Consider the following 27,988-nt stretch of genomic DNA (forward strand, 5'->3'; position numbering starts at 1 on the left):
AGCGTGCTGTTCCCTTCCCCACTGCCCTGCCAGGCTTCGTCTTCCTTCCTGTACTGTGCCCAGCCTCTGGTTTTATGCTGCCACAGGATGCCCTGGCCATTGGGAAAGGGAACTTGACTCAGACCTAAACAACGTCACTGCTGCCTCCAGCTCCTCCTGAGACATGCTGTCCCCTTGTGCTACTCTCCCGTACTTTCTTCCTGTTCCATGTGTAGGTGAGCCGAGCTGAGCTTTCCCTGGTAAATTTGTGTGATGAGCTGCTAAGTTGTGTGTAGATGCAAAATGCTGTATTTCCAGCCTGTTTCTCTGGAGGTGCTCCAGAGCAGAGGTGGGTTCAGTCAGTCCTGGGTACCAAAATTCTGGCTGCGGAGTCCCCTGCCTTGCTGTCTGGGAAGTGGTGGGTGTTCTGGCCACTGGAGCAGTCAGCGCAGCGTTACTGATCTGACCGGCCTGAGGCTGATGCCTGCCTGCAGCCTGCCTGAACTCCAGCCCATTGCTTGACTTTGTGGTGTTCTTCCTGGCTCCTTGCTCAAATCTTAAAAATCTTAAAACCTTAAAAATAGTAGCTTGCAGAGACAGCGTGTTTGTGCCATATGCGTTGTGGTGTCTCCTCCTAGTGGCATGTGCTCCTAGACGGCACCTGATTTAACAATGGATTACCCTGTCACCCCTGGAGGACTCTCATATGGTTCCTGTCAGGATGCGTGCCACCACCAGTTTGCTTTGCTTACTCACTTCCCTAACCCACTTTTTGCCCTTTTCCTTTTTTTGTGATGCTTCTGTACCTCCTGCTGTTGGCAGGTGTTAGGAAATGGAGTACAGGGCTTACAAGGGGAGGCTGGGAGAAGGGGTGTTGTTTGGGCTTTAGAAAAGGTTAAGGAGAGGTCTTGCTGCTGCCTACAGCTGCCTAACAGGAGGAGTGGAGAAGGTGAAGCCAGGCTCTTCAGAGGTGCACAGGGATGGGATGACAGGCAACAGGAACGTGCTGGAACATGGCAACTTCTGACTCCATACAAAGAAAATTCTGCCAAGAGGGTAGTCAAAGTAATGAGGCTGCAGAGAGGCCCTAAGTCAGTACTGAATTTGACAGAGCACCCTGCTCTGAGTGGATGAGCTTGAGAGGAGGTGGCTGGGCTGGAGACGTCCAGATGGCCCTTCCTGCCTATGTGCTTCTGTGAAACGTCTTGTCTGGTTTGAAGGGCAGAGTTTATTTGCCCACAATGTTTATTTTAAATACTTAGCTCTCACAGGAGGGGAACGGTATCGGGAAGTAGTTTGCTAAACATACTTTTCCTGTTTTCCTCCCCTCCATACCCCACTGTACAGTGTCATTATGTGGTCTCTGGTGCCTGCTGCGGTGCTGCAGTCAGGTCTGTTTTGAGACAACGATGTGTGGGTGCAGCTCAGAGGCACTGTCTGCAGGCCTGGCCTTTCCTTCCTGTCCCCAGTTTCCACCAGCTCTATGCACAGGCCGGTCAGTCTGAGCGAGATGTTGGAAGCTGGTTTCCACTGGCTAACACTGAGTGTAATTCAAGGAGTGGAAGCAGAGCCGCAAAACAGCCTTGTATGTGACTGTGGGGCACGAGGGATGAAAGATGCCACCTTGTTTGCTTGATAGCCATTTGTGTGCATGGTAGTGTTGAGCTGGAACAAGTTTTATCATGAGCATAATGATTGTTGTTTCAAAGTAAACCTCAGAGCAACTGTGTGTAAGATAGTGTAACAGAGGTCCCTGATCAGAAGCAAAGCTGGGCTGGGTGGTTGTGTGGCTCTTGCCTTTGGAGACTCTGTGGATGCGAGTCCTATGCATGTCTGACAGATATTGCAGCCCCAGGGGCACTGGCAGAGTAAAGGGATGGGTGACTGCCTGCAAGTGTGGTGGCCCCTGACCCCTGCTTCCCAGCTGGGCTGGCTGCACAGGAGCAACAGCAGGTCCTGGCAGCCCCTGCAGAGCCGGGTGGGTGCTCCTGGTGCCTCGCTGCCCTTTGTGTGGAAAGGAAAAATAATACGGTTATTTAAAACAAACACCCTCTCCACTGTAGCCATACTGCCTGCAGATTAAAGCTTGTCATAGAGATAAATACTGTGGAAAAGAGAATTCAGTTAGAAAGCTAAATGCTGTCACTGAGACAGTGTGAGTTACATGCAGATCTCAGTACAGATTCCCAGTGTTGTCAGCTGGGAAGCTTTCCTGCCCTGGGAGCGAGTAGTTTCTGTAAGCCTCAGTGGATTTTTCTTCTGTATTTTGCCTTTATTACGTTATCTGCTGCTACGACATTAGCAAGGTACAATGCGGCAGGATCCATTATACAGCTTCGTTGCCTAACTCCCACCTTGTACCTAAGGAGGCTGTCTTTGTATTACCAGTGCAGTGTGCTTTCCCACTTGCTGAGGGCATGAAAAAGCTCTCTTGCTCAATAAGCAGTTGTTTGGCTCATTTTTCCTCTTGGCCATTTAGTGGGTATATCCCAGGCTGCTTTAAAGAGCACAAACTAGCCCAGCCCTGCTCAAAAGCAATGATTAATTTTTTTGGGCGATTTCCAGTGGTAAACACTATTATTGTCTGAGTCTGTTATTAATTAACTTGTTTTTACAACACCACTGTGACTGGAGAGGGGGGTGTTTATTACTTTTACAAGTTAGAGGCCAAGCACAAAGAATTGAAAGTACCCATAAAGGTTGGTATCAGGCTGAGGCACTTAAAGCGTCATTTCTTTATTGGACTTTGGATGCTGTATGTAGGTACCGTGATCACACAGCATGGAATTAGGCCCATACTGCCTCCGTGACCCAGAACGTGTGCCTCAGGTGAGTGGCAACTACTCACCACCGACTGGGCAACCGTGGCTCTGGCTTTAAATACTTGATTTTGTAAAGTTGGCAAGTTGAGAAAGTTTAAAACAAGAAATTCACATTATCTCGACACCTCGGTGGGCTGCGGGCAAGTGGCAGGGTTCAAGCGGCTCATTAAGGGCTGTACCGCTCTGCAGCACCGCCGTGCCGTGCCATGCCATACCACGCGGTGCTGTGCCCGTGCCATGCCACGCCATGACGTGGGCACTAGTGCGAGGAGCCGGCGGCACGCCGGGCCGCAGCCAGGCCCAGGGGGCTCCGTTCCCGCCCCGCAGCGTGCAGGGCAGGCTCCCACGGCAATTTCTTCAACCGCGGCCCCGTGTGCCCGGTTTCTGCAGAGCGCTAGGCCGCGCCTTCAGCGCCACCTTCCCCATCTCGTCACACTCCTCCCGCGTTCCCCGCCAGAGCAGCACACGGGCCCGAGTGCCCCTGGGGTCCGGGCAGACCCGCGGGGGAGGCCGAGGCGGCGGCTCTCCCTCCCCAGGCCCGCCAGGCCGCGGCAAGGCCAGACCAGCCGCTGCGCTCCCGCACCCCGCCTGACGGCCGCGCACTCCCGGCGTGCCCCGCGCCCCGGCCCGGCCGCGCCTACGTGTCCCAGCAGCCCGCGGGAGCGCGGGGCACGCCGGGAGCCGTGCGCGGCGCGGGGGCGGCGGGCCGAGGCGGGGCCGGGCCGGGCGGGGTGCGGGAGCGCAGGGAGCGAGCTAGTGGCGGCCTGAGCGGCTCCGGCGGCCCGACGGACGGTCCGTGCGGGGGGCGCGGACTGAGGGGAGCGGTACCGGTGCTCCACGGCTGTCGTCGCCCCCCGGCCTCACACCGCGGCCTCGGCGGCCTGGCGCAGCCATGTCGGGGCTCCTGGGGAAGCTTTTCGGGACGGGCCCTGGAGGAAAGGGCGCCGGGAAGGGCCCGTCCCCGCAGGAGGCGATCCAGCGGCTCCGTGACACGGAGGAGATGCTCAGCAAGAAGCAGGAGTTCCTGGAGAAGAAGATCGAGCAGGAGCTGGCGGCCGCCCGCAAGCATGGCACCAAGAACAAGCGCGGTGAGCCGCCGGGCCGGGGGAGGCCGGACCGGGCCGCCCCTGCCCCGGGCAACAGGTCGGCCAGGCCCGGCTGCCGTGGGCCGCCGGGGCGGCCCGTGAGGCCGCGGGCTGTGCTCGGGGGGCAGCGCGGCCGTCCCGGTGGAGCTGCCTGTGGCAGCTTATCGCCGCCCGGTGTAGCGGGAGCCGCGCAGCCCTCCGTGCGGGGCCTGCCGCCCTTCCCCCGGGGGCTGGTGCTGGAGCAGGCTTCTCCCGCTCGGGAGGGCAGCCCGTGGTCTGTGGCGCTGCCTGACGTGGGGGCCGCGTCACTCCCGCGTGATGGTGTCACGGCGCTGCGAGCCTTGCTCTCTGTTCTGTTGGCGTGACGCTTTAGGCGGAGGTTGGTAAAACGTTGCAAAGCAGAAGCTGGCTGCGTACAGGGGTAGCTTTGAAGTAGCTGGAAAAGCTCCTTCATCAGCCTGGAGTGAGGCCTTGCTTTGCTGTGCTGGTGGGTTTTCTTCTAACCAGCAAAACTCTTCACACTGGTTAATCTGAGGATTTGGTTAAATATATTGTTATTGTTGTCAGGGTATCCTAAAGCTATAGGTGGCTTATAAATGGATATTAGCAATCCATGTTTATTTACCAGGTGGAACTTGCCCCCCCTGGGGAGGTGTAGCTACATATTTGCAGGCAGCGCTTGATATGCGTTAATGGTCTGTCAGCCTGAAGATGAGAAGTGGCTTGTCAGCTTATGTATTTTGGTACTCCGATGAGCTTGCTTGTTTTACAGTGGTCACTAAAAGCAGTGTTTTCAGGAAAGCATATTTCGATTTTTGTGTTGACACTGCTCATTTTGTGCGGGGTTACAGCAGCACTGCAGGGTTTGAAGCAGGAGGCGCTGCCCTCTCTGGCACCCAGAGTTGCTAACACATGACTGTTGGCCAGGTAGCAAGGGGTTAATTTACAGTAATTACCAATAACAGTTTCTGCTCCCTATCGCTGCTTTAGTCAGCATTTTAAGCCTACTTTCAAACTTCAGAATAGTGTGCTGCATTAGAACTTCTCACTTGGCACTGTGTTTGAGTGATAGTGCCAATGGAGCAAGCTCACGAGTGCTCACGGGGTTTGTAGCCAGCGACAGCGTGGCAGAGGCCTCACTTCTGCAGCCCCAGGTGTCTTCTGAAGGGCCTCAACAGAGCGTGACTTCAGGCTTAACGAAGTTTCTAAATCAAATTAATTGCAACGGTTTTAATAAGTTGAGTTTCTGGTGCAGTTTTTGGGCAACTTTAGCAATAAGCTTAAAAGGAGAGCTAAAATAAATCTCTTTCTAGCCTTCCTCTTCTGCAGGTCACAGCACTCCTGTTTAACTTCTAAACTTCTCTTTCTGCCGCTGACAGTTCAGGTCTTTGTCTTGCTCTACTGTAATGCCACTTCTCTCCGTGCCTTTCTGTTGCTGCCCTTCAGTGTGCTCTGGAGCGCTTTGGGTAGTGGAGGGATTAAATTTCTTTGGAGGTGGAGGAAGGAGAAAAACCTGCCCATTCACTAGCAGGATTCTGGGTCAGACTAATGAGGTCGTGAAGAAGGACAGGATCCTGATGAGTAATTAAGGAGCTGTGAAAAGGAGAAGGGCTGGGGATGGTTTTCTGGTGGACAACAAACTTTTTTTTTTCCAGAGGACTTTTGAAACTAAGAGGCCAACTTTTATTATTGGGCTGCTAATAAAGACAGCTGATTACCTATTAGCTTGCTGGGATGTGAGTTCCCCTCAGGACACGCTAAGGCACTGCTCATTTGTTCAGGGTTCAAGATGCCAGTCATCAGCTGAGCTCCAACAAATTGCATTTTTATTATATGCGGTTGTTTGGATTTTTCCTTCTCTGACCTCAGGTGGTTTTATAATCCAGAAGTTAGATAATCTTGATGCAAAGTCACTTAAATCCATAATTTAAGTGAAAAGAAAAATATGTTGGTTTTATATATGAAAGCCTGTCTTTTTTAATGGAAATACATTGATATAGTTGAGAGGTTTTACGTAAAACTAATGAAAGCTACATAACTAGAGATTTTTTCTTTTGAAGTGTTAGATTGACTTTAAAAAATATAACTTGATAAATCCTTAAGCTTTCTTAGTCCTCCAAGACCTAAGCACTTTACTCTGGAGGTGTCTGTGTATCCCTGCTATTCCTAGAGAAGCGTACTGTGGCTGGTGCATATGCGTAATGCTCAGCTGGAAGGTTGTGCTGACATTAATGGAAGCTGTTGGGGTAAAGCTGGCAGAAGAATAGACGTGTGTGCAGCAGGGGCAGGGAGCTTACCTGAAAGCTTAAAGCCACCTTGGAAAACCTGGAATGATGCTTTTGTTTTCTCAGAGGAAAGATGGGTGTCTGGCACACTTGGGGTAACAAAAGGATACATTCTCTGCTCTCCAGCACACTGTGCGATTGTTCCGGTGCCAAGCCAGCGGGGTTTCTAAAGGCTCATTGACTAATTCCTACGGCGCTTCTGGAGTCTAAGAAAAGCCCAGAAACTTACAGGCCTTCTGGTTCCTGTGCCTGCCCCAAGCACATGCAGGTTTTTATTAATTTAGGAACTTACTGTGAGTCTGTATTTTTCATAATACACATTTAGGATATCCAGGCTACATAATCAGACAACTCCTCGTTAAATTTTGAAGTTAAAATGAGTAACTACCTGGTACACATTTCTTTAATCTGTTGTTTATTGGCATGGGAGGCTTTCAACTTTTATTAAAAGTTCCTTTTTTCAGGGCCTTTTCCTTTCTGGCTGCACAGACGTGGCAGATTTATCATCACTGTGCTTCCTGAAGTAACTCAAGTGTAGTAACTTTAGTAACTTTTTTTTTTTTTTGCTTTCACTCTACCAATTCCTTCTCATTAGTCCACAGTATCAAAATAGTTGCTGGGGGCAGGCAACAGTCTCAAGTGTTATGTTGGTGCAAAGGCACCTGTGCCGCTTCTAGAGCGTGTTACGGAGACCAGCAGTTACAGCTTTAATGTGCGTGTCATTTTTTTTGTCCATGGGGTGAAGAACTGCTTAGAAGACGGATCATCTTTAGACGGGTTTCTTGAAAAGGTGCAAGCTACTATTCCTTCTTCTGGGAAGAACTTGGGTTATACTTGTGTTTTGTTTTGTGTTCTTACGGAAACATTCAGCCTACTGTTTTGAAAATAGCGTGTGTTCTGGTGTTTTTTTTTCCCCTCCTCCCCTGTAGAGGCTCTTCAAAACTTTTGCTTTTAGCTCATCAGTAGTAGACTTACTGCTCTCCCTGAAGTTAATGGAAGCAGCAGTAATATGGCGTAGTTTGAACACCAGTCAGCCAGTATCTTACTGGATTTTAAGTCTGTCCTGAAAATAAATTTTGCTGTAACAAAAGAAGTGTGAAGCTGTGAGCTTGAAAGTTTGTAAGTACTGTGCTGCTGCTGCATCCTTTTATTCCACTCCAGTTTGTCAATATAGAGTTGTTTCATCAAATCTGGGATGTTTTATCAGGCACTCAAACTTGATGAAACAAACCAAACTGCTAGATCTTGCCAAAGGTTATGAAGTTCTGGGACTTTATTCAGTTTCAGGATAGCTCAAGCTGATCTTAATCACCTACTGCTGCTCCATTCTTACTGTTTTATTCCTTTCTTTGTGGCTGTTGTCTGGTCACGCAAAGCCAAGCTGCCAGAGAAATAGCACGCACACACAGAGAAGCAATGGGTTAATTCCTTGATCTCTGACTACTATGGCTATAATGATTCCAGAATCTGTTTCTCGTGGAAACCTAAAGCTCAAGCTGTGTCTCAATGTGAAGATTATAGTAGGGAGAGAAACCTGATGCTGTCCTAGGGTGCCACTTCTATAAGTAGTCCACTCTAGAGTTTAGATCTAGGATGAATCAATGCAGTTATGTTCCTGCCTGCTACTGGATTTTACCTTCTTGTGAATGAACACTAGGTCCACAGACACCATAGTGGGTGAAAAGCTAATACTGTGCCAATATACAGTAAATTCATTCAGACTTTAGCAGGAGACTGACGTTTCATGGATTTTCTATCAACTCTGATTTTGGTTAGCTGGTGTTTTTTCTCCTCTGATGTCAAAATTTCGCTTTCACTGTAAATAAATATAACGCGGGTTTTTTTCAGCACTGGTGACGAAGCACACAAAATAGATGCAAAACCACAACTATATTCCTGCTGTGTAATTCAGGCTTTTCCTGGAAAGAGCACACTCCTATTCTCCACCTCACACCAAAACCAAATGAACAAGGAAGCTGGGTGTAGGCTGAAGCCAGAAGTCATGATTTTGTGCCCACCTCCGGCTTGCAATAGATCACAGTGCTGCCACAGGTAAGTCAGTTCAGCTGGCTGATCTGGTGGAAAATTAACTGTTTACTGTCACCTTACCTTTTCTTAATGTCACATCAGTCTGCTGATCTGATTTGCCTGTTGCTGGAGGGTTACTGTGTCTGGCACCAGAACAGAGACAGAATTGCTTCTTTCAGTACCAGGTTAGTTAACCTGGCTGAAACATACAACTGGTGTGGGGTGATGTGGCTGTGGAACTGGTGCCAGCTGATCTCGAGTGATGTGGCTGCCAGAAGTGGTAGTGCCTTGTTCGGCCTGTACCTCTTGTGCTGGCGTTAGCATTTGTGTGAGTGCATGAATTGGATTAGTTTGCTGATCCAGCCAAAACCTAACTGTTATAAAAAAACCCCCATCAAACCCCCCAAAAACTACCAAACAAACAAACAAACAAAAGGTTGTTTTTCCCACTTAACCACAGAAATGCTAGAGCTGGCAGGAGAGAGAGTTAGGAGTGTGACTGGGAGGAGGAGGGCAATTCTGCCTCTCCTGGCAACAGCTCTCTGCTTGGTCAGCTTACAGGTACTAATTGTGATAAAATCTGAGGGTGACGTGCAGTCTCCCAGCAAAGAAGTCAGTTGATCATTAATTAAAAAGTGGAAGCATGCCTGCATGATGGCGTAGACAATTTTGTTTAGAAGTTTGAGTTGTTCAAAATGTTGTGATGATCTGGAATTCAAGGCAGGAAAAGCTGCAACCTCAGGCCTGGGTATGGGCAAAGACTCAAATGACCTGTGACTCTGTGTGTCAGGTCTTAGACATTAATGTGTTGCTTGTGAATGTGTTTTTAAGGTCCTGCTTGACATTTGACAAGAAAAGTGATATCTGCTCACAGAACCAAGTAACAGGAGCCTGGTTTTGTTTCCGTGGGTTGTAAGATGCTGATGTAGGGGAAGCACGAGTCCTACAGCAAACACTATCCAGCCCTTCTTGTGGTACTTGTCTCCCTTTTCAATGTTTTAAGTCATAGTCTAATATAAAATGCATCTTTAAGTTCCAGGTGCTTAACTGTAAACCATGACTTCAGTGCAAGAGTACTGATAGGAGTACTGGCCTGAGTCCTTCGTCTCACCTGAGATTAATGAGTTGAGAATTAATCATTTGGCTTGGGAAAAGTGTGATAATTACTCTTTTAAAATAATGTTTAAAAACAAGAGGAAACTTCCTGTTTGTAATTCTACCCTCCCTGTGTTTAACAGAGGCTCTTGGAGACAAGATTGCTGTAGTATAGAAGTTTGGGAGGGATGGAGGGGATTCACAAACACCTTTTAAAACAGCTTTATAAAGTGGCATAAATAAAAGCAAAAACCTGGGGTTCTGCCAGATGTGTTGGGTAACTGTATTTGATGCAATACATCCTTCCTCTGTTCCTGTTCTCTGTCAAGCCCTGCCAGAAGGGAAACCTGCCGTTCAGCGAGGCCTGGACAGGCTGGAGAGGAATCTCACAGAGTTCAACAGAGGCAAGTGCAGGGTCCTGTCCCTGGGGAGGGAAAGCCCCACGCACCGGCACAGGATGGGCTGACCTGCTGGGCGGCAGCTCTGCGGAGAAGGTACTGGGAGTGCTGGTGGGCAGCAAGTTGCCCATGGGCCAGCAGTGTGCCCTCGTGGCCAAGGGGCCAGTGGCACCCTGGGGTGCATGAGGAGGAGCGTGGCCAGCAGGTCGGGGGAGGTGATCCTCCCCTTCTGCTCTGCCCTGGTGAGACACATCTGGAGTGCTGTGTCTGGTGCTGGGCACCCCAGTTCCAGAGGGATACTGGAGAGGGGCCAGTGGAGGCTACAAAGATGATGAGGGGATGGAGCATCTCCCCTGTGAGGAAAGGCTGAGACAGCTGGAGCTGTTCAGCCTGGGGAGGACTGAAAGGAGACCTTATCAATGCCGACAGGTCCCTTCAGGGCGAGTGCCAAGAGGACGGGGCCAGGCTCTTCTCAGCGGTGCCCAGCGACAGGACACGGGGCAACGGGCACAAGCTGCAGGACAGGAGGTTCCATCCGCACACGAGGAAAAACGTCTTGATGTGCGGGTGCCAGAGCGCTGGGACAGGCTGCCCGGAGGGGCTGCGGAGTCTCCTTCCCTGGGACATTCCAAACGCGCCTGGACGCGCCTGTGCAGCCAGCCCGAGGTGACCCTGCTTCAGCAGGGCTTGGGCTGGGTGCTCTCCAGGGGTCCCTTCCCACCCCGACCCCTCTGGGGTTCTGTGATAGTGACTGCATTTGCCCATGTAGCTGCATCTTAAGCTCATTTGAATACCTGCTGCCAGGTTACTCCATGCATGCAAAGACTTGTAAAGTCTTTCACTGTGAAACTTGTCTTTTGGAGTCTCCCTTCCTGATAAGGCTGTGATCAGCTATGCTGGCTGTTTCACTGATGTGGTGGTGTGTTACGTGTTACCAAACATCCATATTGTGTGTGCTGTTCATGGCCTGGCAGGAGCTTGTTCAGGTTTAAGGATGTCATGTTTACTTCCAGGTGTCTGCACAGAGGTTGCTTGGATGTAGTGGAACTAAAAAGAAACATAGATGCCTGGGTGACAGGAACATCAGCTGATGATATTCAGAAACTTATAGGTGATTTTTGTGAGTTTTGAAAGAAAGTAAGTTTATCTAAAACAAACTTCATAACAGGCCAGATAGGAACTGTGCACAGTCATTGCATCTCCCCCGAAGGTAGTACCGTAATAAGATGTCTTGCCAGCATCCCCATGCTCAGCACGTGCAATGTCCTGGGGGGAAACAGAGTGGTAGAAAGCCTCTTCTGGTAAGTGTTTTCCTGGCAGCACCATCAACTTGTGATGTGAGGGCTGCAGTAATTACTTATTGCTAAACCTGGCTCCTGGAGCTGGTCACTGCCTAAGAGTGTGGGCTTGCCATTAAGAAATGCAATTTGGTTCTGGCCTCAAGAGGCATGCTGCAGTGTTACCAGCTAAGTGTTTGGTGGTTGATTCAAGAAGTACAAAGCTTTTTTAAAATAAATGTATTTTGTCTTATTTGCTTGCTAAGTTTTGTGTTTCTAAAGGTTTACGTTTTCAGCTTTTTCCCCCTTAGTCGTTACTGTTGGAATCTGAGTATTCATGAAAAAAGTAATTTTTCACATCTCAAAATAGCGTAACTTCACCAGATGAGATGTTAAGAGAAATTGTCAATATTATGACAGCCTCAACGAAATTCTTAGACTTGGCAATACTCTAACAATAATAGCCCAGAGCTGGAAGATGCATGTTGGGTTGCCCATGGTGCTTGCTTTCTGGACTATCCACCTCTGTTGTGGCCAGGCCTGGTGGGGGTTACTCGGCATGCCGGTTCTGCATCCAGCACTGCAATATGTTTCCATCTGTAACTTTCAGCTGGTGTGAATTACTCGTGGTTTCAGGGATAAAGAGCACTGTAATCATGGATTCTGACCTTTGGAAACACACTTTCTGCACTCCTTGTGAAAATGGCTGCTTGTGACTAATCACTCGTAAGGGAGCGTGACGAGGAAGTGTGTTAACGCTTCAAGTATAGCTGCCTTACGGCTCAGCTATGGGATGTGGAACAACATCAGCAACTACTGGCACAAAGACCGAGTCGATGCTTGCTGGAGCACTGAGCAGTGCTGTGGTTGGCGATGCCTTGAAGGTGGTGGTTGCTGTTCTGTTTGGGTATTGTGTGTATTAATGCTCTCTTTGATGTTGTATGCAATACTTCATTATCTTTTTTTTTTTTTTTTTGCCTTTGTGTGTTTATATTTCTTAGACCAGGAGTGCTTATTGTTTAACCTCTTGCATGAGAGACTAAATGTTTTGGCAGTGCTTTGCTCAAGGGGAAGTTGTAATCTTGTTTTTTAAATACAGATAGGACAGAAACCTTCTTGTATTCTCTGCCTGGGTTTCTATGCTTTATTTGAGTAGTTATAATCAGTCACTTCATCTGTGAGCTGGGAATAGTTGCCTTCATTTGAGGATATGGTTTGGGAACTTTATTAGATGTTTAGTAGACAGACACAGAAGGATAAGTGGAGGACCAAGACTGAACTCTGCTCATGATTCCCTGCTAAAAGCGCAGCATCCCCCAAAAGAAAGGCACAGGAGGCTGCCACAAGCACTTGTGAGCTGCTTTCTGGAAACCATGCTGGAGACATTAGGCCCTGCATTGGGGGCCAGGCATTCAGCATAAAGCGACTTCTAGGCCTGTAGATATCTTCTGGACATCAGATCTCAGTAGGTGATCCTCACAGGAGAGGAAGTTGTGCTGCTTTGCACTGTATTAGCCTTGGAGTTGATGTGCATTTATTTTTAACCATGCTTTGGTACTTCTGTCTCCCATTCGCTTTCACACCATGATGCTTAAAATCAAACCTGACTTCTTGGACCTCTTGACATTTTGTGCTGTGCCATCTGCTTGACTTAGTGTACCTGGGTATTTAATGGAAAACCAGTTAGGAATATGGTTATGTATCGGTTTCACAGCCATCCTTTCTTTTTTCTTCTTTAGTCCCCTTGTATGAAGCCTTTATGCTACTGGCTCTAAAGGCTTTACGTTTCTTTTCATGTAGAGAAAGCTCGCTAACATGCGGGATGTAGGCAAATCTCTGCTGGAGCACGGGATGGGTAGGAAATATTTCCAGAACTGGAAACAGCACCAAAACAAAAATACTCAGGCAGAAGCTTGCAGAACAAGGGTGGTTTCTAGCTGTTATATCTAGAGGAGTTACATGGTTTTGGAAATACTCTGAAAACCTTTTGAAACACCCTGAAAAGATCTGATCTCTAGGACCCTGAATAGAGAATTAAGTGTCACCTGCTTCTGCATCTTGTTAGACTTGCCTGGTCTGGGCCAAGCATTTCTTGGTAGGTACTGCAGACTGTTGTGGCAAGATACAGCCTGGATGCTTTTATATGCCAGGTTTGGTTTGAACCAACACAAACATTCTTCTGCTAGTTAACTGTTCCTTGACCCAGAAAATCCCTGTAGAAAGGTATTTTTTCAAGGCTAGACTCAATGGTGTGAAAGAAGTGTAGTAAGACTGTAGTGGGATTTATATCTACAGATTTTTATCTGCTTGTAGCATTGGAGGATGTTTTGCGAATTGCTTTAAATTACCTTTTTGCTTCTTAGGATTTTTTTTGAGGTATTGTAGGCAGTTTGCTGACTCTCAATGGAATGAGAGATGACCAGTTGCTGCCTAAGATTAAGCTATGCTACTGTAGGCAAGACAGCCAATTACTTACACCTATTGGTGCCTCTTGTTTGTCCCATTTCAAGGACAGCAAGGATGTTCTTTGTGATTAAATTTGCCGAAGCAAGTGCCAGGAAGATGGAATGGTATTTTCAGAAGCAGCAAAAATAATGACACTTCTTTTGTTGAGCAAATTATAGATGGATACACAGTATAATGTGCAAGACAGTCACCCAATATTAAGTTGATTATCTCAATCATCTCTAGTGTCTGAGCTTTCTGCTAGAGGGGCCAAGAGACCCCCATTTGGGAAGCTCCTCTGCAGCTATCTTGCACAATTTATTTTGGTGTGGTTGAAATTTGGTGTACATTATTTTTGAGGCTGCTGCGGAACTTTTGCATCCCATATTAATACAGCTGGTGTCCTGCAGTGGTGTGTCTGCTGCTTGCTAGACAGACTGTAAGAATTTGGTGTGAGATTAACTTATTTTTTTTCCCCTTAGTTGGAGCAATCAGAGCTATTAACCCATGTGTCTTCGTCTGGATGAGAAGCCTTTTCTATTCTAGGTATTGGTGTGATTTTTAGCAGATTTTTGCAGAGGCAGGAGTCGGATAGGCAGGAAATGCATGTTGTGAGCCACCAGTCGGGACACATTCTCTGGGTTCACAAACGCTTGGACCTTGGTACAAGTGTGGCTTTGAATTTGATGGAACTCTTGAATTGCATTTTCAGTTGTTCTCAGTACTCTTTGAAGTACCTGGTCCTCCTGTTCCTTTCAAGTTGAGACGTGTTTTTGCTAGCAAAATACGGAGTTGCAAGTATGTAGAAAAAAATTCTTGAGTCTTTGTTTTTAATCTACTAATCTATACTTTTCTGCTAATGATACTTAAAAGCATTAATTCAGTAGACTTGCTGTATGCATAAATATTCCATTAACATTACTTGTCTTACAAGTGTATAAGCAGTATGTACTTGCAGGAGGGCTGTTGATTTTTAATGAAATCACTGATGTGTTCATAGTCAATTTTTCCTCTCTGAATGTGGTACCATGTAGTACCATTGTATTTTTATTATCCTGCTAACTTCTTACCACAGTGAACATTTTTCTTATTTCACTAACAAACTGCTGTAAATACTGCAAGGAAAGTCTTAAGACTTACTGTTAATAATAATAATTTGCTTATATACAGGTTGAAATACTTTTAAAATACACAAAATTAAATTCTTAGAGATGGCATTTCTTGAGAATAAAGTAAAATTATTTGGGTGAGCAGTTACGCTTTTCAGACTGTGAGTGCTGACAGAGGAGGATAATCTGGCCAAATGACCCAACCCTTCATTTTTGAGTGTTTGTTAGTCGGGAGTTGTGACTGAAAACCGAAACATGAGTTCCTGCTTATCAGTTGTGCTGGGGAGCTGGGTGCTGCCGTGGTAGGCATAATAATGAAAGCCTCGGCTTCTTGTTATTCACTGTGGTCAAACAGTAAGTGGGAAACTTCTGCTGGAATTTCTAGGGGGTGGCTATCACAGAAATGCAAATAAATAGGAAATAAAAAATAGTATTTTGCAGCTAATCAGTTGGAGACTGTAAATAAATAAAACCCCAACAACAAAAGCATACCCCACCAAAAAACCAACCAAACAAACCCAAACAAACAACCCCAGGTGAGGGAATAGCTTTTTCTGTATGAAAAAGTCTGAGTTCTTGAAAAGGCTGAGAGATGTTCTTCAGATGTACTTTTGTACGTGTTTTTATGTTCAAGTAATTGAAGCAGTCAGTCCAGATCGAACAGCTTTTGACTCAGCTGCTGTTTTACTGGACTTGCCCCCCTCTCTGGAAGCCGATCTCTTAGTGAGAATTTCTGTGTAGAAAGGAGCTGGAGAGATTATAGTCTGATGCTCATTAACACTGAGACATACTATATTACTTTGCCAATGAAGAAGAGGTCATAAACTATTTATATCAATTTTAACTGGTCAGAGCTCTGTGGTGATATTTTTATGAATAAAAATTGGCTTCAGCGGCCCAGTTGTAGCTGATATTAAAGGCAATGAATATATCAAAATGTCATATGGAGAAGATAATTTTGAGCCTGCTGACCGTCTCCTGATGGATGACAGGAGTCACCCAGTTAGGTAATACATTTAAAACTTTAATTTAATTGTAATAATATAGATATAACTGCTTTTTCCTCAGTGCATACTTCTTTATGTATTCTGTTGAAAACGTCACTAAAATTCAAATAAAGTGCAACTAAGTTTTGTTATCTGCTGGTTTTTTTTTTTTTTAGAGGATATTTTTAAGTGCATGCAGTTCATAATGCACATTGGACTTCCAAGCTAAAACGCACACTGCCTGTTAAGGGTAAGATATGGATTGTAAAGGTTGTCTTACTGAGTGTTTATTGGCAAGTTCTTGCTGTGGTCTGGTGGAAACTTAACTTCCCATGTAATGATCAAATATTTTTGCTGTCATTGGGTCTGTGTTGATTCATTAAGTGAAAGTTATCTTAAATATTATATTTTTTTGTAATTGTAAATTCTAAGTCTACCAACAGTTTTCTCGCATCAGTTTATCTAACCCATGGCTGTTTTGTAGGTCAGGAGGGTAATCTGTGTGTTGTAAAATGGTTCAGCAACTACTGTCTTTTCCTGACGTGCAACCTGTGGGAGATTTCAGCTAAAAATATAAAAAAAAAGGGGTGTGTGGGTGTGGGGCAAGAAAAAAATCCCCTCCTAAACTAGCTGGTGATGTGAACTGGTACCCCTCTTTCTATATGTAATAGGGAAATTTCAAGAGTAAGTTAACCCACACCCAAAGGCAGGGTGTTGTGGGACTTGTGTTACTGAGTGACTTCGCTGGAGTGTCACTTCTTACCGAGGGAAGGCTGCCCGTGGGACAGTGGGAGCTGGTCAGGGACACCGCCTGTCATTCTTCTGTGACTGTTCCTGGCATCCTTTGTTGCAAGTCCCATGCTGAGGAGCTGGGGACAATTTTCATACAGAACTGTTTCCTTCAGCTTTGAGCAAGAGTAGTGCCATGCCAAGCAATCCTGCAAGAACTGTGCCTTGCCCCGTACTCATTGCCTGCAACAGACTGGATTTACCAGCTGTGCTTAAGTAATTAGTAACATGTAGAGATCGTAGTTGGGATCTTTCTGTGCTTTATTCTATATAAAGGCTAAGAAATACACAGGCACAACATGGTGAGGCTAAGCGTCAGCCCTTAACTTGTTTTGAGCCTCTGAATATCAGGCACTTTGCAGATGCTGCTGTGAGTCTGGTGCAGCGATCTGTAATCTTACAGCTTTTTACTCCAAGATAAGGAAATGGTTGCACTGCTGGAAACCTTAGATCAGCCATTTCTAGAAAAATGTGCTGGTCATCTTTCTAGCAACAGGTTCTGGTCACAGGCAAACTCTTGTCTGGCTAGGCTAGGGAATAAATGCTTTAAACTCAATATATGGTTGCAGGTCCTGCTGAAGCAGTTCCACAGCAGTTAAAGCTGGGTATTAAATTACTTTGCCTGCCGATGTGATTACTATCTTGGAAGCAGTAAAGGCATAATTAGGGGTGTGGGTCCTGTGGGCTGCTTCTTCCACGGCTGCCCAACGTTACACTTCGACTTCAAACACACATCCATTTTTTTTTTCATGTGTATAATGCTAGAGGACATATTTGTAGCCTACTGTTTCTGTTTCATATTTATTTCAAATTCTGGAAACTTTTTTTTTGTGAGAAAAAGAGCCGATGTCACTCCCTTCAGATTTTTATAGCTTTTACTTAAATGAAGACAATAAAAATGTGTTACTCTGGCAGTACTTAAGATTTTGGTAGGTATTTATGCAGATGGTAAAGACTTCTGCAGGAAGAAAGCAGCACAACTGCTCATCAGTTTTCAGTAGCTGATGCTTAAATAGGAGTGTAAAGATAAAGCAGCTGTAGATCAAAACAGAATCACCTCCTTGGACCTATACCTCTGTCAGGTACCACCACTCTGTAACGTATGATAACAACATATGGAAAGTTTGCAGCCCGGTTATTCATGCTAGTAAAGACTACTGCTGGTCCTGCATTTCAAGCAGGAGTTTGTGGCTCTTCTTCCTTGCCTGTGCCTGGTTGGGTAAACCCCTTGGCTCCCATTTTTGCCTCCAGACGAACCCTTACTCTAGAAATTCCTTGTGAGCTCTGAGCTGTGTGTATGGATGTGGTGTGCTTGTCCAGAAATACCTGAAAATTGGGAAATCAGTCCTGAGAGATGGAAAACCAATTTATCTGTAATGGTCTTAACAAATAAACATGATTGTAAGTATTTTTCCAGTAGAAAAGGCATTTTTATTAGCTTTTTGATAAAATTAGATGCAGAGAAATGATCATTTAGTGATCTGTTTTCTAGTTGAGACCAATAGCGATTAGAAAGGTCTACACCAGATCCCAGCAGCCTCTGCCACCTTGTGCAGAGGGCAGGCACACAGGAACATGGCATAGAGATTCCTTCCGAGTTGAGTTCTGAGTTGCGTTTGCGCCCAGGTGCTGGTGCCTGGGGACATTTGTGAAAGAGGCACTGTGAAAGGACTGTGCTGCTAATTGCAGCAAGGAGAATCCTGAATGTAAAATGTAAATCCTCTTCTGTGGGGGGAGGAATATGGGAAATTAATTGCTAAAACTTGCAGGATGAAATGAATGCGAGTGACAAATTAACTTGGTATTTTCTTAACTTCTCAGCCTAATAAAATCTTCTAGTTATAGACGAGGACTTTACAATAAAAGATAGTTAAGCAAGGAAACACAGAAGAAAGTAAGTTGCAGGAAGTTGCGATCATCTAATTTGAGTTGCTAAATACCTTGTTCTGCATTCCTTACGGCTTCTAGTGGCAAAAAAATTGCAGTCTCTTGAGTAAGATTTTCTTCATTGCAGAAACTCATTTATCACTTGGATGTTAATTGACCTGTGCTAAATATTTGTGCTGAATTGTCCAGACATGGAAGCTTTATGCATGGCCCTGTGTTTATTGCTGGGGCTGTGTATCAATCTTCATTCCTTTTAGGCTGCTGAAACAGGCATTTGTACCAGTCAGTCTTCGAGAAGGTACAGGTGGGCACTGTGGCCATAGGAAGCTTCATCCTTGCACAGGTTGTCTGGAAGAGAGGGGAAAATACAAATATCTTCCTTGGTCACTCCTGGTCTGAAGGAATTGTAGATGTTTCTAGAAAATACCACAAATCCATTTTAAGTTTTCACTTGAAACAAGGGAAGTTTTAAAAAACATGCATGTTTATATTCCCTTTCCTAGGCAGGGGTCTGTGTGCCAGGCTTTTGACCACAGTGGATCTGAGCGTGGTTGGTGCTTGGCTGAGACACCAGCAGGAACTGGAAGAGGTTCAGCAGTAACCCAGCAAGTTGCGGGACTGGGACCTGCACCCAAGTGGGAGATATGTGCCATCTTCCAGTTCTTGTGGGGGGATCCCAACTCAGTTCTGCAGGCTAAAAGGTTATGTATCATGCTTTTGTAAAAGCGGGAGCCTTGATCTGTACATACAAGTGAGAAATTAGTTAAGGAAAGGATTTATAAAACGGGGTGAAGGCTGGGGAGTGCAGTTCTGGTACACTGAACTGGCATGCTTGGGAACGGGAGGGATAGGTTTACCCAACAGTCCTGATAAAAACTCATCACCAGCTCTTTTACAATGATGCTTGCAATGTTTGGTGACTGAACAGCTTATTTTAAAAGTACATAAGCATGAAATGCAGATAAACTGTGGCTATTCTCAGAGAAAGTTATAGTGGGGAACTGTACGTAAACTGTAGTACTTTGCGTTTGTGTAATGTTATAAAGTCTCTGGTTTTGCCAATAATTTGCCATGATGCACAAAATCCTCAATAAAGAATGTCCTATCACTATCTGACACTTCCCCAGCATCTGTCGCTATATAAACACAGCCTATTAACAGTTTTATCTTTCTGAGTAAGAAAACTTTCTATATCCTTAATTAAACCATTAGCGCAAAATTAACTAGACTAAATATACCAGTAATGTGGTGTTCATCACTTTATTATCTGGCATAAAACGAATGTTTCAGATTATATTTGTGTTGTGCTTGGTTCTGCAGAGCAAACATTGTCCTTTGTGTTACATGAAAACCCAGTCCTGTTCCCACTCCTGACAAATGGGAATGGATGTTGGACTGGCCCCAGACCAGTGGGGAGATTAACTGGTCATTGGCGTGAAAAAGTCAGTGAAGGTGCTTGTTTGGGGTCTGGCTTTTGTTGGAACAGCCAACCTGACGTGTGCCGTTGTGGTTTTGATTGCTTCTACAAAATCAACCTGTGCTACTTTGCATGCTTGGCAACCTTAGCTGTACCTTCACAAAGTGCTTTTTTATTCTTTAATGCATTAGTGCAATTTGAAAGCAATCAAATACAGCATTATCATAACCTCTTGTAGAACTGAAGGTATATGTAGGGCTGCTGGGTACCAGGACGTTATCTTTAAGGACTGTCAAGCTTCTCAAGATGACATCTGACAATGTGGGTGCCTGCAGGCTTAATCACCTTACAGGAGAGGAGCTACTTTTTGTGTCTGTTGGAGGAACATACTCATCATGTCACAAAGTTACCATAGGGGAGATAAGGGAAGCTGTCTGCTCTCAGGATTTCCTACTCCTTGTTTTCTACTACCCTCCAAAAAACCTGCAAAGGTTTAAAATAACGTCTTTTAGAGATTTAAAGATTTAAAGCCTTTGTTTGCCACCATTCCTGCTGCATGTGACTGAGCTACTGTGAGGTCCAGGATGTTGATTTTTAGCAGAGCAGATTGTGTGTCGTGTTGACTGTTTCCTGCTGTGAGTCTCACGGAGATTAGAGCACTGGAGAAATGTGGGGTGTGTGTGGCTGAGTTCAGAAACTGGGAGTAAGGCTGTTAGGGCAGCAGCTTGTGTCCAAGCTGAGTTTTTAAAGTACATGGGTGTATTATATGACCAAGTCTGTCATGTGTCAGGTAAGTCTGTTCATACCAGAAGGGGAAGCAGGAATGCCATGAAGGGAAGCTGTACTCCTGTCTTACTCCGTGTGATACTTGGTGATTGTTCGTCATCTGACAGTGCTTAGTGGGTCTTGCCCATGCTGCAGGTCCTATCAAAAGTTTTAGCCACATACAGGCATGGTTACTATATGTAACTAGCTTGTGTTCACTGTCAGTCTTTGGGGTTTGGACATGCACCTGTTGTCTGTGCGGGTGTCTCGGGAAGAGCAGGCTGACTGTTGTCACCTGCTGGGTGCATACCTGCTGGCTGGGGTGGAGCTGGGCATTGCACAAGGAGCTGGAGAAGCCGAGCTGTGCAGCAAGTTGGACCAGTCCTTATGCTGTGTCTGTTGATCCCTGTGGGTGTGGAGCTCTGTGATGGTGTGGTCATGGGTGGGCTCCGCTTGCACGAGCAGGCACTGTACAAGTGCTTCCCAGCAGCAGATCGCTCAAACCAGACTTAAGTGGTGGCATCTCCTCACGTCTCTCAGTAGAGACTGTTGTGTGGATAGTACCTTGTAGTAGGAGTAATATGAAACGTGCACAAAGTTTGTTTATATATAAATATTTCTATATATGTGCAAATATATGTATTTCACAGCCTTGAGTAACAAAGCTGAAAAAGCATTTGGCTTGCTTTGTAGTTGGATGAGCTGCTTCTCCCAGCAGCTGGACAGGAGTTCAGCTGGCCAGTGGGGACCTGCAGCAGCATCATAACCTCATCTGACAGGAGCTACACCAACAGCTGGGCCTTGATGTATCGGGGTGGTGGTGAGCAAAGATGTTTTTAAGTGAGTCAGCTTGCATATTGAGGCGTGCTGTTTGTTGTAGCGTAGTCTCTGATCTATGGTGTGTTCGGAGTGACCAGACTACAGATCCTTGAGTTGCTTCTCAGCTTGTGTCCTTTGTGTGACAGGTGATGGATGGTTGGCATCTGGCCACCTGTAAACAATTTTGTTGAAGGAGGTGAACACAAGGGTTAGGCAACTTAGTTTATCTAGGAAGAAAAGTGGACAACAAACAATAGAATATGCTAAATATTTCTCTGTACCGAGTGGTATTTGGTACAAAAAGCAAATGGCTGTTTTGAGCATAAATCTCACAAATTCTACCCTCCTCTCTGTTGTTCAGCTGCTCTTCAGGCACTGAAGCGTAAGAAGAGGTATGAGAAGCAGCTTGCACAGATAGATGGCACGTTATCAACAATTGAATTTCAGAGGGAAGCCCTTGAGAATGCCAACACTAACACTGAAGTGCTTAAGAATATGGGTTTTGCCGCCAAAGCGATGAAAGCTGCTCATGACAACATGTAAGTTATTCCCTTCTGCATCTTTCCATAGGAATTTTAGTTTGTCGTTTGTTTGATCTGCTAAATACCTGGTGTTTCATAACCAAAGGTAGAGCTAGAGTAGCAAAATCTTCTTTTAAAAGGCTCTAACTTAAACTAAAATACTAGATATACTTTCATATTGAACAAATATGCAAGTATGAATGCTTTCTTAGTTTGGCATTTTATATGGTACAAAGCCGCTGCCTTTGTCCAAAAGGAGGAGGCTGGCACCAGTGTAGTCTAAAGCAAATGGGAGGTGTACCAGTTACAGATCCACCTAGTAGCAGCAAGAATTTTAAGCCTCAGGGGAAGACTTAAACTTCTTTTCTGTGCAGTGGAGTTTGTGTATGTAGCAATAATTAAAGGTAAACTGCATTATGGGAATGTTGTACTTGCTCTAAAAGCAAATACTGTAGATGTAATAATGCTGGATCAGGGAGCAGAGCAAATTATTATTAATACCAGCAGTGCAGAACAAAACCTCTTCATATGAAGTCCCAGTGTATAACTGCTGTGAGCTAACTCTTAGGGAAAAGTGAAAAAACACGTGCATAATTTTGTTGAGACCAGGGGGATAAAATTCAGATTCGCATGCAAAGTATATTTTGGGAAAGGACCTTGTAAATGTCACTGGTGTGGCATTTCTACAAAAACATGAAATACAGTCTTAAGTGTTCGTTGGGAAAGTGCCTGATTATATTGAACTCCTTCCTTTCTTTTACAGGGATATTGATAAAGTAGATGAATTAATGCAGGACATTGCAGAACAGCAGGAGCTGGCAGATGAGATTTCAACAGCCATCTCAAAGCCAGTAGGATTTGGGGAGGAATTTGATGAGGTATGCTTTAAATTTGCCTCTGTTTATGTCATAAAATCATAGAATCATTTATGTTGGAAATGAGCCTTAAGATCATTGAGTCCACCTGTTACCGAACACTACCAAGTTCACCACTAAACCATGTCTACCTGTCTTTTAAATACCTCCAGGCATGCTGACTCATAAAAGATCTTTCTTTTTACGATCTGCATATGTCATGTGTCTAGGTGCACTACTAGGGTATAAAGTCTCTCCTAAAACTTGTTACTAGCTGTTGCTACCAATGCATGCAGCAGCTGTGACCCTGACAATGCTAGGAATGGTCTGGATGGCCTGATCCGAGAATGTTTTCACTTAATTTCTTCTCTTCACTGCTTTCCTCACCCTCCTCACCCTCCAAGAGATGTCATGTACAGGAATTCAGATGAAGAATCAGATTCCTCATCTCCTCAGTTTGCTCTGAGATGGTTTTCTCTTTCATAAGATGATCAGCTACTTGATAATAAAGATGACTTAAAAGTTCCTTACTTTTTATTTTTCTCCTTTAAAACCTAGGATGAACTCATGGCAGAACTAGAGGAACTAGAACAAGAAGAACTAGACAAAAACTTGCTGGAAATAAGTGGTCCCGAGACAGTACCACTACCAAATGTGCCCTCAATATCAATACCATCAAAGCCAGGTATGTGTGGACCTTTACCAGAAACATCTTGGATTGTTAAAAAGTGTGCTTATTTAATGGCCAGCTCCTCATTGTTGAGAGATCTAGCTGCAGGCAACACGGACATTTTGCTTGAAATTGTTTCATGAATCACAAATTAAATCTAGGTGCCGTTTCTCCATGGGGGTAGCCTGCCTTTTGTAAGAAACACGAAAATTAATAGCGATCACAGGAACAGTTATTATCTATTCTAGTGCTACCAGTTTATCTACAGTGTGGATGACGCTCAGGGTAGAGTGGAGATGTGGACAAAGGAAGCCTTCTACTAGGTGCTGCTGGCCTAACAGGGCAGTTATCTTGGCAAACATACCAAGGCTGTAAAAGGGAGTGGAGAGTAAATTTGCTCTTGGAATTAGTCCAGGCTGGTTCAGAGTCCCGCACTGGACCATGCTCCCTGCTGCTGTGTTTTCTAACTTGATCCCTGCTTTTCCGGCTTTTGGGAGGAACTAACCTCAGAGTCCCCTCTTTGGGGACAGCTGTTGCCTCCTCTGAGGTCTGCACGTACTCAAGCCAGACAGTACCAGACTTATGGGAATCCCAGGTTTAGAGCACATACATCTAGGAAATTTTAGTTAGTGTGGTTATTTTATGTGGAGAACAGGCAAGAAATAGTCTTATTTACACAGACAATTCAGAGCTGCTGTTAAATCTGAACTGATCAGTCTTCTGTGATAGATAGAAGTGATACCTCATGAAATATAGTTGAGTTGGAATACCTCTGGCATGCATTAACGGGGTGTGAAGCTTTACTAGCCAATTTTGCTGAATCTGCCTTGATCTGTTATGAGTAATTTGTAGACTTTGCGGTTCTATTTCATGTGCTTACTTAGGAAAAAATGCTAGTGGATGAAAATAGTCCCAGTTGGTCGGTCTGTCTATAATTATGTTGCTGCCTTTCCAGGCTTAAAATGACTGGGGAAGTAGCAGATACTGCCAAACAACAAGTCTGTTTTAGGTGGCACGCTATGAAGTTTGTTCCTTGTGCGTTACAGTTCTTCTATTTTGACGTAACTGATTTTGTGTTTTTCTAGTGCTGTTTTGCTAGGCAGAATTGCTGACAGGTGTTGATGAGAAGGGAGTGAGTTCTATGAAAGTGTCTTAAATTTGAGACTATCTAGATTCAGGTCCAACAGCAGGAGAAATACATTAAAGAAGCGTGTACATTATCTTTTTATTTTCTAGCTGATTTAAGAAGGTTTGTTCTCTAAATATTCTTTGGGTATGGATGTTAAAACATACTGGCTTGGACCCAAATATACTTTTTGCATTATATTAGGTATATATAATGCACTAGTAAAAGGCATTGTAATTGTGCACATATTTAAGTAACTATACAGCACAGCATAAGACTTCTATAGACGTAGCACTTCCCAAATAATAAAAATCATGAATGTTTTTGTAGTAAAAACTGTGAGTATAAAACTCACTGTTTTATAGGATTTATGTTAAGCTGCTTTTGGATAGAAATTAGAATTCCGTTGATGTATTTAAATGGCGTGCTACCTTTTATTTAAATAAAACTGCCTCCAAGACCAGCATTTGGGAAACCTTGGGTTTCTGGGGTGGTGGTGTGTGGGGTTTTTGTGGTGTTCTTTGTTTCTGTTTTTTTTTTTTTAACCTAAATTGTTTTTTACTTAAAATTGATTTAATACACACTGGGATTAAAAGTTTCCTTCTGGTCATCATGGGTCAGACTTTCGAAGGGACTGCTTTACCTAACAATGCAGGTACATGCTTAATGTGTCTTTGGAAATAACTGATGTGTCTTCTGTGGTAGAGCTGCTTTATTACTTCCTCTTTATTCACTGAATGGAAAATGACTGTGAGCTTTCCTGCTTTTCCAGTTCTTAGGAGCTGTCTGGATTTTGACTTAATCAGTCTGAGTAAGAATTTTTTGCTGTTGCCTGTCAGCTAAGTTGCTGTCACGAGAAATTCAGGCAAAAGCTGTTCTTTTTTGATGGAGACCGGAAGAGCTTAATATAGAAAAACAAATTCCAGACTTGTACAAATAATAGGTCTTGAGTTTGACTTAAAGCTGACTCAATTCTCTGTTACGTAAATGTTTCATTTGGAAACATTTCATTGACACAAACCATTTTGAGTATGAATTATTTGACTCTTTTTTTTTTTTTTTTTTTTTTTTCTTTCTTCCTTTGAAGCAAAACACTGTCTGAGGAAATGACATCTTTTTCTGATGTTTTCCAAAATTATTGCAGCTATTTTTGTGTTAAAACCTTTTGCTGAGTTAATGGTTTTCAACTCCAGAAACTGGACTTGTCACATTATGACAAATAGCACCATTTACTCCTCTGGAAGGACCAAAAATAATAACAAGGCAGTGTGTAGCCTGCTGCTTAATGTCCACATCCAACCAATTACTAGTGAGCGTGGCAAGAGGAGGGGAGCAGCATGTACCCAGTGCTAGTTAGCTCTTCAGCCTCTGGAGGAGCTCAGACAGACACAAGAGTTGGAGGTCTCCAAATTCTGTACCTGGCTAGACCAAAACACAACAGCCTCATTTATTGCACTTTGAGGACTTAATGATGGAATAAGGAATTTATTTTTTTATGGGAGAGAGGCTGTAGTACTGGAGATGCCTGACGAATTTCTGTAAGAATATGTCTCTCAGAGAGGCTCAGAAACCAAAGGCTTGGGGTCTTCTGCTTGGAGGCTTGGTGATGATGGAAAATGACAAAACACCACTGGTGCACACATCTTAACCTTTGTGCACCTTTGCATTCTTCCCATGTGAGTCACTGTCTTTTCCACTTGAAGTGGTAATACCAGGAAGTTTAGCCCTGCTGGCTTTTTCAGAAGGCACCTTTTACTTCAGTTCTAAAAGGTTTGGTTTTTTTCCTTAAGTGATATTTGTTGCTTCATCTGTTGGTTTAGTCAGTGACACACAGAGGCTTTTCCCTTGCAAAGAATTGAGGCGAGGTCCTGTCAGGATTCCCCCTCATTTGTTTTCTTTGATATTTTGCAGCCAAGAAGAAAGAGGAAGAAGAGGATGATGACATGAAAGAGCTGGAAGCTTGGGCAGGAACCATGTAACCACAGCAGTAACTGGCTGGAAAAAGACTCTGATTACCTATTATGGGTGCAAATGTGTTGTGTTGAGGAGAAAGCATAAGCAAAATGTCTTTATCTTTAATTTTAACCCAAGGCAGTGGGAACTGCATTGCTCTTTTCTGCATAGCATGGTCTGCACAAGGAAAGAGAGGGGAGCAGGGGGAATTGCCTGCAGTTCATACGGTTGAATTTCTGTAAAAAGGTATTTGCAAAATCAAACATTCAGCTTTTGGACTGTGCGACTGCCACTGCTGGATCTTCATTTTCAAAGTTTGGGCCATATTGAATTGAAACAGGCTGAAAAACACTCTGTAATTTTAATAAGTCAGTTTAAGTGTGTCTAGAAGTCTTGTAAAGCATTTAAAAACCAGGAAAAGTCGTAAGCCACCATCGGCTTCTTATTGTGTTTAGGTGCAAGAATGCTTTAGGTTTTTAGTTCTTCGCAAGTTCTATTTATATCCCTTGACTGCTGTGTGGCCAGCCTCGTGTTTGTCACCGCAACAACATAGTCACTGTTCCCATTTTAATTGGTGATAATGATTTGCAATTGACAGCTGCCATCTTGGAAGTAGGGAAGATTTAAATTTCAGTTGTATGTTTTTCTACATAGCACTACAATGGTTATTGCTTTTTTGTGATAATTGATAACCCATTCAGGTACATGCACACAATTATTTTAATTAGGAAACTACTATGGATTGCACTGTATTAAATATCTTGATTAATTTTCATCTGTGGCTACTGTTGTCAGTTTTTTGTGATGTTTAAGTAATCTGGCTATGACTGACATGCAGTTTGGCCTCTTTCTGCATGGGTGACATACAGCTTAAAGTTAGCTGAACTTTGGTTGTATGACTGCAGCTTAGTTGTATAAAACTACAGTCTTGGCTAAGCAAAATTGCTGGAGGGCTGCTGTAGCTGTTTTCTTATTGCAATGATACTCTGGTCCACCGTGTCGAAATCGCCACACTAAAGGGGAAATCAAAGTTGAATTAACAGTAGCAGCAGCAAGTTTAGGGACAGACTTGGGAGCCTTGGCTTTATATTTTTTTGTCATAGAAGTGATATCTGTTGTACACTGTGCTAACAAATAATGTCTTTTACAGCAGTAGTATTATAGGAGTTATGGGTGAGTATCTCAAGTGCAGTGGAGTGTCTTAATAGAAGTGTTCAGGTGTAGCTGGGAGAGAAAAAAGAAATCCCATAAGTGCTGTTAATGCTTTTAAGGTTACTGATGTAGAAACTCAGAAACTGTAAGTGACAGAGGCACCACCTGGCAACCCAGCTGTTTCCTGGGTTATGTTTTCTTTCCTGTTCATTTAGCCAATTGCTTTAACTAAAGGAAGAACCTAGTCTGCACAGCAAGAAGAAAATGCAATAATGAGTGTGTGTGTCACGATTCCTGTTTACTTTTAGCCAGACGGCTAGGACAACCTTGTTTCTCACCACCTATTTCTTCTTGATTATTTTAATAAATGATGGGATGGTTTTTTAATCCTACAATTCAGTAGTATGTCTGAGAACTGATCACCTTTCGGCTTTTAATAGCACTGAATTCCTCTATATATTGCATAATATTGGTGAATAGCTAAAGTGCTTAGAGTAAAACGCTTTTCTGTCTTGCTCAGACTCAT

The 27,988-nt window shown here is 44.3% G+C and overlaps 1 protein-coding gene across 1 annotated transcript; it reads left to right on the forward strand.

The window, feature by feature from the left end:
• The first annotated feature begins 3,508 nt into the window (after window positions 1-3,508).
• Window positions 3,509-27,085, forward strand: CHMP4B (charged multivesicular body protein 4B). Its single transcript, XM_040608493.1, has 5 exons — window positions 3,509-3,889; window positions 21,548-21,725; window positions 22,471-22,585; window positions 23,120-23,246; window positions 26,269-27,085. The coding sequence occupies exons 1-5, from the start codon at window positions 3,694-3,696 to the stop codon at window positions 26,334-26,336; spliced, it is 684 nt and encodes a 227-aa protein (XP_040464427.1). The 5' UTR covers window positions 3,509-3,693; the 3' UTR covers window positions 26,337-27,085.
• Window positions 27,086-27,988: the final 903 nt, after the last annotated feature.

This window comes from Falco naumanni, chromosome 10, assembly GCF_017639655.2.
Source record: "Falco naumanni isolate bFalNau1 chromosome 10, bFalNau1.pat, whole genome shotgun sequence".
NCBI classification, from domain to species: domain Eukaryota; kingdom Metazoa; phylum Chordata; class Aves; order Falconiformes; family Falconidae; genus Falco; species Falco naumanni.

Bases quoted from the DNA above. Each gene is read 5' to 3' on its own strand.
- CHMP4B (XM_040608493.1), top strand. From the start codon at position 3,694: ATGTCGGGGCTCCTGGGGAAGCTTTTCGGGACGGGCCCTGGAGGAAAG. The intron at 21,726-22,470 runs GTAAGTTATTCC...TTTCTTTTACAG, and splicing joins AAAGCTGCTCATGACAACAT to GGATATTGATAAAGTAGATG. The intron at 22,586-23,119 runs GTATGCTTTAAA...TTTAAAACCTAG, and splicing joins TTGGGGAGGAATTTGATGAG to GATGAACTCATGGCAGAACT.